The sequence below is a fragment of the Lepus europaeus genome, chromosome 5 (assembly GCF_033115175.1).
Source record: "Lepus europaeus isolate LE1 chromosome 5, mLepTim1.pri, whole genome shotgun sequence".
Classification (NCBI taxonomy): Eukaryota; Metazoa; Chordata; class Mammalia; order Lagomorpha; family Leporidae; genus Lepus; species Lepus europaeus.
This window is the reverse complement of record NC_084831.1, coordinates 13310164-13322020: the sequence shown is the minus strand read 5'-3', so window position 1 is coordinate 13322020 and position 11857 is coordinate 13310164. Positions and strand designations below refer to the sequence as shown.

Here is an 11857-nt window from a genome sequence, read left to right as displayed (position 1 = left end):
TGCTCCACTTCTGATCCAGCTCTCTGCTATGGCCTGGGAAAGCAAGAGAAGATGGCCCAGTCCTTGGACCCTTGCACCCGTGTGGGAAACCTGAAGAAGCTCCTGTCTTTGGACTGGCACAGCTCCAGCCGTTGAGGCCATCTGGGGAGTGAACCAGTGGATAGAAGACCTCTCTCTCTCTCTGCCTCTCTGTAACTCTGCCTTTCAAATAAATAAATAGATCTTAAAAAAAAAAGAAGTGAACTGTGTGTTGTATATTGCCAATATACTCAGATGCCAACAAAGCAAGAGATTATGCCAAAAATACTAGCACCAGAATAAACAAAGACAGGGTTCACCAATAACAGCAAAAATGGAATAATTTTTAAAAGATTTATTTATTTGTTTGTTTGTTTGTTTATTTATTTATTTATTTATTTAAGAGACAGAAATAGAAAGCTGGACTGGAAGAGGAGCAACCGGGACAGAATCTGGCACCACAACCGGGACTAGAACCCGGTGTGCCGGCGCCGCAAGGCGGAGGATTAGCCTGTTAAGCCATGGCGCCGGCCAAAAAATGGAAAATTTTTTAAAAGATTTATTTATTTGTTATTTATTTATTTATTTAAGAGACAGAAATAGAAAGAGAGAGAGGAGCAGACAGAGAGGTCTGCCATCTGCTGGTTCACTCCCCAAATGGCCGCAATGGCTGGAGCTGGGCTGACAAAAAGCCAGGAGCCAGGAGCTTCTTCCAGGTCTCCTAAGGGGGTGCAGGGGCCCAAGGACTTGGGCTATTTCCCACTGCCTTCCCAGGCCATTAGCAGAGAGCTGGATCAGAAGCGGAGCAGCCAGGACTGGAAACGGCGCTCATGTGGGGACACCCGGAAGAAGTTCCTGGCTCCTGGCCTCCATCTACTTAGATGCTAAGCATGGCCTTACCTATTGCGGCCATCTGGGGGAGTGAACCAGCGGATGGAAGAGTCTCTCTCTCTCTCCTCTCTCTGTAACTCTGCCTTTAAAATAAATAAAATCAATCTTAAAAAAAAAAAAACCTTAAACATTTAGTTACGACCTCTATGCTTAACCCGTGAGAAGTTGCCAGCCAGTTCCCAGATGGCCCTTCCGCGCCGCTTTGCCACCAGCAGGGTGTGAAGGTCCAAGTTCTCCAGATCCCAGGCAGCACGGTTTCCCTTCCCCTAGCAGTCCTAGTAGGTGTGGTTTGATCTGCTTTCTCCTGCTGAGTCATTGTGATCTTGCTCTTTCCCTCAGAGTAATACTTTGAGCAGCTCCTACCGTGTGCGTATCTGTGTGTGTGTGTGCGTGTGTGTGTGTCTCCTTGGAGAAAGGTCTGTCCCGGTCCTTGGCCCATTGTTCAACTGTTTGTATAAGTTACTGTTGTAAGTGCGCCGGCCATATTCTAGATATATGGTCCTTAACTGATATGTGATTGGCAATATTTTTTCCACTCTTCCCTGGCGGTTGCATGAGTCAGCTTTTCAATACTTCATCTACAGTAGCTGGGGGACGCTAATGATGAAGAAAGCAGGTTCATCCTGGCTCATGACTGTGCAGGTTCAGGGTCAGGCAGCCCAGTGGTCCAGTGTCTGTGGCAGGTGGTGGTGGTGGCACACACGCAGAGCGAGGGCCCCCAGGTGAGCCAGGAAGAGAACAGCTGGGCTGACCTCTGCCTATATAACCCATCCTCTTGAGAGAGCTGGCTCGTGAGGACACGCTCCACTGGGCTAGTCCTCCCACTGGGCCCGTCTACCAGACACCACAACTGACTCAAGCCTCCATCGTTAATCTGTCAATCATCAGCAATAATCCAATAGCTATTATTTTTATTTTTATTTTTTTATTTTTTAACAGGCAGAGTGGACAGTGAGAGAGAGAGACAGAGAGAAAGGTCTTCCTTTTTTCTGTTGGTTCACCCCACAACGGCCGCTGCGGCCAGTGCGCTGTGGCCAGCGCACCGCGCTGATCCGAAGCCAGGAGCCCAGCGCTTCTCCTGGTCTCCCATGCCGGTGCAGGGCCAAAGGACCTGGGCCATCCTCCACTGCATGACAAGAGGGAGACACACACACACACACACACACACACACAGAGAGAGAGAGAGAGAGAGAGAGAGAGAGATCTTCCATCTGCTGGTTTACTTCTGAAATGGCTGTAATGGCCAGGCTGAAGACAGGAGCCACGAACTTCATCCGGTTCTCCCACATGGGTGGGAGGGATCCTTGCACTTGAGCCATCTTCCACCGCTTTCCCAGGTGTATTAGCAGGGAACTGGATCAGTACAGGAGGGACATGAACTGGTGCCCATATGGGATGCTGGCATCACATGTGGTGACAACCTGCTGTGCCATGAAGCCAACCCCAGTCAACTAACTGTTAACCTAAGACTTTGGGGTTTAAACATCTGCTTAGTGTTAAGAAAAGTGTTGCAGATTGGTGCCTCCTCACACGGGGCATCACAATGTGAGGAAAAGAGTCACAGGATAGAGAGGAAGCAGCGCACAGATTTACAGTCAGACCGAATTTATTCAGAGAAAATAAATCCGCAGAGGTGGGTGACCCACTGCCCGCGTGTACAAGATGGAGCACGTGGCGGAAGGCCCCGACCCCTAGGGGCCGGGCTTTTTTATATTTTAGGAGGGCTGGGGCTGGGGGTGGGGTAGGGAGCAGCAGGCAGAGGGGAATTCCTGGAACTGGTCTTTCAGGTGGCCGTGGGGGTTGATGTATGAAGGCAATAGGGTGTGAGACCCAGCTGAGGTTCAAGGGCGAGGAGTGCGCCCCAGGGTTTATCTCCTTTGGGCAATGAGGGAGCAGGGCGGAGGCTCATGTCCTTGTTCCATCACTTAGTGTCCAGTGCTTCTCATTTTTCTTTCCTTGTTTGGGCTCTTGGTGTCTCAGCTAAGAAGCCACTGTGTAGCCCAAGGTCATGGAGATTTACTCCTATGCTTTCTCCTTACAGTTTTAGAATTTTAGCCCTTCCACTTGGGGGTTCAGTCCGTCTGGAGTTCATCTGGGCGACTGGTCTGCAAGGCCTCCAACCCGCAGCTTCTGAGTGAGGACGCCCAGCTGGCCCAGCTCCGCGCGACGAGGACGATTCTGCCCCCACCGAGTGGGCGTGACGCCCGAATCAACTCACAGGCCGCGTGCAGAGGAGTTTCAGGACCCTGCCTGCCGCTCTGAGTCACCTCTGTCCTTGTGCCCACACCACACTGTCATCACTGTAGCTTTCTAGCAAGTCCCAAATCAGGAGACAGCAGCCTTCCAACTCGCTTTTTGCACATCACTGTGCTACTCCGGGTCCCTGGAATTTCCATGTGAGTCTTGGGATCAGTTCGTTGCACAATTTCTCTAAGAGAAAAGCTGGGAAGGGTTTTTTTTAAGGGTTGCATCAACGGGGCCACTTCATCGAATTAAGCCACTCAGCAGCCGTGATGCACCGCTCACGCCGGGGACTTCGGCTACAGAGGAAACAGGAGGGCCACCTCTCTCTCTCTCTCTCTCTCTCTCTCTCTCTCTCTCTCTCTCTCTTTCATTTTTTAAATATTCCTTTATTTATTTGAAACAGTTACAGAGAGGCAGAGGCAGAGAGTGAGAGAGATCTTCCATCCCCTGGTTCACTCCCAAGTGGCTGCCACGACTGGAGCTGGGCTGATCCGAGGCCAGGAGCCTCTGAGATCAGAGTTTTATACATTCATGACAGGGTCTGCATTTCCAAGCGAGCCCTTTTAGGATTTTAAGAGACAGCGCCAAGTGCTGGCTGCCTGCACTGCGGCCCTTAATATGTACTTGAAGCCGCATCCCAGCCTAGGTCTGGAGGGAGTCTAAGCAGGGAGATGCAGGGGATGGGCAAACAGCCACCAGCAGGCCTGGGCCTCTACCACCAGCCTCCAGGGACTGGCAGAGGCCACGGGACCCGGCTGCCTGTGCCCCACCCCAAGCGAAGGAGACCAGGGCCCAGGCCGAGTCTTAGGGAGGGCAGGACAGGGGCTTCAGCTGGGGTGAGAGTGAAGCCAGGGCCGAGACAGGGACAGGGACAAAGGGGCCAGGCCTCCTGAGGGGCCTTGTCCTTGCTGGTGAGGCTCACGGGGGACTTGTCCCCGAGGTCCCATTTCCAAGGACCGGGCGAGGCTCCTGAGGGAGAGGCACCCTGCGGCCGGGGTGGACTGAGGCCCCGCAGCCACTGCTGAGCGGTCAGGCTGGAGCCGGCACCGGGACCAGGAGACCTGGGGACCCCTCCCACCGCGTCTGCCCTCTCAGACCCAGCGCCTGGCTCAGCCCCCGCTCAGGCCCAGGGCGGGCTGCAGAGGAGACGAGGTTGGGGTTCACCTGGGCAGGGCTGCACCAGGGAAGGGCCCGCCTCACTCAGCAGGCCAAGCTCGTGCAGGATCGGCCTTGGCCGCCCACACTGCGAAGGCACAGGCCAGGGCGGGGGAGAGGGAGCGCATGGACCCCGAGGGTCTGGAGGCCTCAGCTAAGGCAGAGACTGGCGGGGGGGAGGAGGGATGAAGGGGCAGAGAAGGCACTTATAGAAGGGCCGCGGCAGCTGAGCCGCGAGCGGCCTAGAAGAAGTAGTTGGGGCAGTCGTGGGCAACCAGGTGCCAGGCTCGCTCGAAGGCCTCCACGACGGCCGGCTCCAGGGGCCCTTCCTCCACGGCTGCCAGGTTCTGCTCCAGCTGCGCCAGGCTGGACATGCCCAGGATGACCGCGTCCCCGTGGGCGCCCTGCAAGGGGACACAGACGTCAGCTCCGTGCACACCGGGGCTGCCGTCACCCCCACGGCCTGGCCAGCTGCCCGCCCTGCCATGGGGTCCGGATTTGGTTACTCCCTGTAGTGCCAGAAAGGACTCAAGGAGCCGGGGCGGCTGTGGCTTTGTGACTCCGTGGCTGTGTCCTTGCCCGGGTGCCACCCTGCTCGCCCAGAGCCCAGCTCTGCCACCCAGCAGCTGTGCAAACGCGGCTTGGTTCTTTAACCTCTCCTGGACTCGCTCTTCTCCTTTCTCAGTGTTATGGGCGTGAAAAGTCAGGCAAAGCCCTCGGCTCCCATTTACTGAGCCCCATTGCACATGAGGGCGCTGCAGCGAGGTCAAGGAAACAGGAATTGAAAGAAAAGTCTATCTGGGTTCAAAAGAGTTTTGAAATCCACGCCTAGATGTTTCATAGTACACGCTGGCCATGAGCTGCTGCGAGGTTTCTGGTACGCATGGAATGCAAAACTCTTTTAAACATTTATTTAACTGGAGCCAGTGCCAGGGTGCAGCGGGTAAAACCGCTGCCTGTGACAGAAGCATCCCATGTGGGAGCTAGATCAAGACCCAGCTGCTCCACTTCCGATCCAGCTCTCTGCTGTGGCCTGGGAAAGCAGTAGAAGATGGCCCAAGTGCTGGGGCCCCTGCACCCCCGTGGGAGACCTGGAAGAAGCTCCTGGCTCCTGGCTTCATACTGGCACACTCTGGCCGTTGTGGCCATTTGGGGGAATGAATTGGGAGATGGAAGATCTCTCTTTCTGTCTCTCTCTCTAACTCTGCCCTTCAAATAAACAAATATTTTTAAATTTTTATTTATTTATTCATCTGAAAGGCAGAATTACAGAGCGAGGAAAAAACAGAGATTCACTCGCCCCAAGGGGCTGGGCCAGGCTGGGCCAGGCTGGGCCAGGCTGGGCCGGGAGCCGGGAGCTCCATCTGGTGTCTCTACGGGACGCCCGCATTGCAGTCAGTGAGTGGTTCTACTCGCCAAGCAACAATGGTGGCTCCTCAAAAACATTTAAATGTTTATTTAATTACTACTTTTCATCTATTGGACGGACATAGCAACAGACACAGAGAGAGATCTTCCATCCTGAAGGGATTTTTTGGGCACCAAATATATCTATATTTAAACTGCTTTCAAAAACTGTTTTTCTAATTATTATTATTATTATTATTTGAGAAAGCAGGAGTCAGAGAAGGCAACAGACAGACAGAGAGGGCAGGAGCGGGAGCCAGGAGGTAGGGACACAAAACACATCCCCTTGTGGGCGGCAGGGATCCAGCTGTTCAGCCTCCCTTGGTCTACGTTAGCAGGAAGCTGGGTCAGGAGCCGGAGCTGGGAGCTGAACCCAGAGCTCCGGTGTGGACCATGGGCACCTCCACGGCAGGCCTGAGTGCTCCGGCTCCCAGCAGAGGAGTGAGACTGATGGGTTTAGCACTTAAAGCTGTGTTCAAATTGCAACCCAAGCACGGTGGCAAAGCCTCTGCCTGTGGTGCCCGCATCCAATATGGCCGCGGGTTCATGTCCTGGCTGCCCCACTTTCTGATCCAGCTCTCTGCTATGGCCTGGGAAAGCAGTAGAAGATGGCCCAAGTCCTTGGGCCCCTGCACCCACGTGGGAGACCTGGAAGAAGCTCCTGGCTTCAGATCAGCCCAGCACTAGGCTTTGCTGACATTTGGGAGTGAACCAGAGGATGGAAGACCTCTCTCTCTCTTCCTCTCTTCCTCTGCCTCTCTGTAACTCTGCCTTTCAAATAAACATAAATCTTAAAAAAATAAGAAATTTCACAAAGAGATAAGACAAACTCTAACAATCCCCTCTGGCCCCCTAGAGGAGCAGACACTGGGGCCCAGGGCAGCGCACTCACCTGCAGCTGGGAGTGGTGGTACATCCACCGCAGGGCGGCCGAGGTCATGCTGGGGGCGCTGTTGCCATACGCAGCCTGCAAGGCCTTCTCTACCAGGGTGATGCCCTTGAAGTACTCCTCCTTCCAGTAGCTGGGCGGGTGGGGACAGGGCACAGGGGTCAGACCCACGGGGGTGGCACTGGGGGCCACGGCCAGAGAGCCAGGCGGCCAGCAGTCCCTGCCCCAACCCAGGGTGCACAGAGGGGCGTGTCCCCTCCAGCATCAGCCTCCCCAGAGGCCCCGATGACATCTCTGCTCCTGAGAATCACGCACCTGCCCCCATCTGACCCAGGGCCACCATGGAGCAGAGACGGGGCCGGCCCAGGCTCCTCAGCCTCCAGCCCCCCCCCCACATTCCTGCCCGGCAGGTGATTATGACTTGGAAGACCATGTGGGCCCAGGACCCCCACTCCTCACAGAGGCCCCAAGAAAAGCAGAAGAAACCCCACCAAGGCTGTGGCAATTCCAGGATGGTTCAAAAGATGTAGGTGCAGGTGGCAAGAGATTCCCCCAAACAGCTAGACACCCCCCACCCCAATCCGGACACAGACAGCCCCAGCTCACCAATTCATGTACAACTCAGACCATCTATTCCCAAAGAAGCGGCCCTCCGGCTTTTTTTCATACTGGTCCTCATACTTGTACCTGCCGGTCAGCAGGCCCCCTGCAGGAAGGCTGCTGTCAGACCCCTGGCCCAGAGCCCTCCCACAGGCGGCCAGACCCCTCAGGGCTCTGGACCACAGGTGAGAATCCCAAGGTTGGAGGGAGGCCAAGGAGGCAGTGAGCTGTATCCCCCCTCTTCCCATGGCCCCCCTTGCTTCCCAGGCCCTGGCTGGGCGTCCCCCAGGCAGGAGCAGCAGAGACAGAGCAGGGCCTGGGCTCCCACCCCAGCAGGGCTGTCCCCAGGGGGATGCGTACCAGCCAAAGGGTTGAAGGCATAGAACCTCATCCCAAAGTGCCTGAGGCACGGGAACAGCTCCTTCTCCACCTGGCGGGTGGTGGCGTTGTACATGCCCTGGGGGAGAGGCACCAGCTGCAGGGGGGCCCACGTAGCCTGTGGGACCCTCAGTTCAGTCCTTACCATCCTAGCACATCAACCATCAGGGATGTGGCATATACTACTGGTGCTTATGTCTAAGGAGAATTCCTTCATTCAACCACAGTGATAGGCACCCTCGGGCTCAGTACCAGAGACCCCACAGCCTAAAGTCCATGTCCCTCCAATAATAACTTAGAGCAAGGCAGATAGTAAACAGGTGCAACCGTGGAAAGAGGCCATCCGTGTACAGTGGGAAGCTCTGTGCCCAACCTGGCACTCACTGCGTGGAGGACAATTGTTTGTTGACTGAGGAGGGGGAGGTCGGGGGGGCCTGGGAGCCATGGGGAAAGCTTCCCAGGGAGGAGTCACCTGGGTGAGACCTGAGTGCTCCTCCCAGGGAGGGGAGCACCGTGCCAGGCTGCAATGGGAAGCCAAGCAGGGAAGGCAGGCACCTGGTGCACACCCGAGCATGGGGGAGCAGGTGCCTGGGCCTGGCTGAGGAGCTAGGATGTGCGCAGCGCCAGCGCCACCTGGGATCTGTTCCTGGAGGGAGCTGTCTGTGGGAGCAGGGGCTGTCTGTGGGGCGCGGGATCCCAGGAGAGCAGAGCCCTGCAGCCCCGGTCCACAGTGTGGCCCTCACCTGGTACACGGTGGGCTGGATCCAGCCGCGGCTCCTGCACAGGGTGCAGATCTCGGCCACCTGCCAGGAGGAGTAGTTGGAGACGCCCAGCTCCACGAACTTGCCCTGTGGGGAGAGGTCGCGGTCAGAACCAGTGCTGCCCAGGAGACCAGGAAGGGGCACGCGGGATGTGCCATGCCCCCACTCCTCTCTGGGACTGCCCCGGGTGCCCCCACTCTCCCCGTGGTAACAGGACGAGAAGAAGCTCAGGGCCGCCCTCACCTCCTGGTGCAGCTGGTTGCAGGTGCGCAGCGTGTCTTCCAGCGGGGAGCTGTAGTCGGGCATGTGCAGGTAGAAGAGGTCCACGCGGGGGCACTGCAGCCGCTTCAGCGACGTCTCCAGCTGGAACCGGACGCTGTCGGGTTTCAGTGTCGTCCCATCCATTGCAATTGCCTTGGTAGCGATTTTCACTTGGAAGGGAGACAAAGGGAGAATCAGGCCAGTTTCCCAAGCATCAGACGGGGTGCAGTGGAACCGTGAAGAGAGAGACCTGCTGTACATCTCAGCTCTGCCGTCCCCAGCTCCGGGACCTTGAACTTGTTACTTATGCTCTCTGAGTCCCCATCCCCTCACCTTGAAAGTGGGCGTGGGAATGGCTCTGACTGTAGGGAGCTCCTGAGGCTTGATCAGAACCAGGCTGAGCGTGGTCAGGAAGAGCTGGGAGGTCCCCACCACAGTGACAATTTCTTTTTTTTTTTTTTTTTTTAGGGATTCCTTTTTTTTTTTTTTTTTTTTTAATTTTTGACAGGCAGAGTGGACAGTGAGAGAGAGACAGAGAGAAAGGTCTTCCTTTTGCCGTTGGTTCACCCTCCAATGGCCGCTGCGGTAGCGCGCTGAGGCCGGCGCACCGCGCTGATCCGATGGCAGGAGCCAGGTGCTTCTCCTGGTCTCCCATGGGGTGCAGGGCCCAAGCACTTGGGCCATCCTCCACTGCACTCCCTGGCCACAGCAGAGAGCTGGCCTGGAAGAGGGGCAACCGGGACAGGATCGGTGCCCCGACCGGGACTAGAACCCGGTGTGCTGGTGCCGCAAGGCGGAGGATTAGCCTGTTGAGCCACGGCGCCGGCCCACAGTGACAATTTCTGGTGAGCTGCACAGGCCAGGCCCGGCCCTGAGGGCACACGGTCCCTGCCCTCCAGGGCTCACGGTGTAAGGACCACTCTGCTAGGAGAGCCCAGGGCAGGGCCAGCGCTGTAGCGCAGTGGGTTAAAGCCCCAGCCTACAATGCTGGCATCCCATATGGGCACTGGTTCGAGTCTCACTGCTCTACTTCCAATCCAGCTCCCTGCTCGGCCCTGGGAAAGCAGCAGAAGCTGCTCCAGTTCCTGGGCCCCTGCACCCACATTTGAGACCTGGATGAGGCTCCTGGCTCCTGGCTTTAGATCAGCCCAGATCCACCCGTTCTGGCCATTTGGGAATGAACCAGTGGATGGAAGACCTCTCTCTCTGTCTCTCTCTCTCTCTCTCCACAACTCTGTCTTTCAAAGAAGTAAAATAAATCTTTAAAAAAAACTCAGGAGCCTGCCTGGGAGTTCAGGAAGGCTTTGGTAGACAGAGGCTGCCGTTTGTGAATTGGGTGAAGCTCGTCTAGAGCGTGGGGCACAGGTCAAAGGAGGAGGCAGGAACGCCGTGTGTGGGAGCCCCTGCCGCCAGGTCCAGGGAGAGACAGAGCAAGAGAAGGGCTGCAGACCAGGGCCTGGACATGGGTGCACTCCCTGGAGTCCTGATACAGGGGCCCATAGGAGCCTCTGAATGCTTGTAGGACAGGCACCCAGTGGTCCGCCTGGTAGATCTGGAAGACGGCCCTGAAGGCAGCATGGACAAAAGCCTGTCTAGAAACAGGGAGACCAGTAAGTAGGCTGAGCAGGATTCAAGACAGAGATGTGAGAGGTGTCCATGAGGGCCCCAAGGAAGGAAAGGCAAGGGGCAGGCAGACTCATCCCCATAGCACAGGCACATGGTTGGCTCCCAGCTCAGTGGGGGGAGCTCCGTACATATCCCCCAGCCCCTCCGGGGATTGGCTGGTGGAGGAGGAAGAGGAGAGACCCTCTCACACTTTTCATGCTTAGAAAGTCACTTGTTGGGTAGAGGCAGTGAGCAGAGCCCTCGTGACCTGGGAGAGAATGGGTTTGGCACCTGCTCACGAGGGACTCTCCCCTCCCACCACCACCCCTCCCCTTCTGGATGGGGGCTTCAGATCTGAGATCTGAGGACCTGGACCCCGCTGGGCCTGGCCTCAAGGACAGAAGAGAGGGAGTTGGAGAGGAAAACAGCAAAGCAGGGGAAAGATCAGCGTCTCCCTGGGAGGCAGCGGGGGATCCGCAGAGAGGCCACGGAGGTCCACGTGGCCGAGGGTGGTGGGGCTCCCTTATCTGAACCGGGGACAAAGGCCACATGTGCCAATGAAAGCAAAGCCACCAGGGACATTTCCGAGGCTGCACTGTGTGTGCCAGGCAGGGCTCCGGCCTCTTCCGACGGCCTCGCAGTCAGCAGGCCCCCACGACACAGCCTCCCGAAGCTGCCATGGCTCCTGCAGCACACAGCCACGCAGTGCCTTTGCACACTCGTGCCCACTGCCTGCAACTCTCTTTCCTCTCCTCCTCCTCTCCCCCCGCCCCTTTCCTTCTTGACAGAGAGACAGGATGGATTTCTGATTCGTTTGCTGGTTTACTCCCAAATGCCTGGTGGCTGGGAATTGGATCCGGGTCTTCCACCTGTGCAACAATGACCCAACTAGAGCCATCACAGCGGCCTCCCAGGGATGCAGCAGCAGGCAGCCAGGAGAGGGAGCTGGCCTGCAATGTTCCCTTTCGGACCTGACTTCTCCAGGGGCTCTCTCCTGGGCGCCCTGGGTCTGGGCTGCAGGAGGGTGGGTTTGGATCCTGGAGCCTCAGACGGAGCCCGGAAGGGGAGGCCGCAGACACTGTTCCCCTCTCTTCAACTGCTCAGGGGGTGGCGCTGCCACTCTAGCAGGGCCGCGGCGCTGGAAGGGGCGTCCATGCGGCGCCCGAACTCCATGGCGCCCAGCACGGTGGCGGGCAGGCGCTGCTTCACCGGACAGGACATGCTGGCGGCGGCGGCAGGCCTGGCAGCTCGGGCGCAGGTCACAGCTGTGGGCTGAGGGCCCGCGGGTAGAGCCGCTGCACTGGTGTTAGGGGTGGTCAGGCTCCGCCCACCGTGGGAGGGGCCAGGGGCCTACGGGGGCGGGGCGGGGCTGGCAGTGGGGGCGGGGCTGGAGGCGGGATCCGGCGGTAGGGGCAGGGCCAGCGGCGGGGCCCTAGGACGTGTGCGGCACAGGCATCGGCACTTCTTGTCACTTCCGCGTGGCTGTGGCTTCTCGCCGACGACCTTGGCTTGGGGTGGCCGGTCCCCAGAAGTGAACTGGGTGTGGGAGCTGTGAGCCAGTCCCAAGACAGGCCTGGAGCGCCTAAGCTCCCCGCTGTGGCTGGGGGGCACCTGGAGCAGAGTGCAGGGGGTGGGTGACCTCAGCGCC

The 11857-nt window shown here is 57.6% G+C and overlaps 1 protein-coding gene across 1 annotated transcript; it reads right to left on the bottom strand.

Annotated features, from left to right (window-relative positions):
- Positions 1-2509: 2509 nt before the first annotated feature.
- Positions 2510-8886, bottom strand: LOC133759481 (aflatoxin B1 aldehyde reductase member 3-like). The gene is made up of 6 exons (XM_062190533.1): positions 8587-8886; positions 8326-8430; positions 7565-7661; positions 7211-7310; positions 6608-6737; positions 2510-4712 (listed from the first exon to the last, which is right to left on the bottom strand). Exons 1-6 carry the CDS (start codon positions 8863-8865, stop codon positions 4551-4553), a joined length of 873 nt encoding a protein of 290 aa, XP_062046517.1. The 5' UTR covers positions 8866-8886; the 3' UTR covers positions 2510-4550.
- Between the last annotated feature and the right edge of the window lie 2971 nt (positions 8887-11857).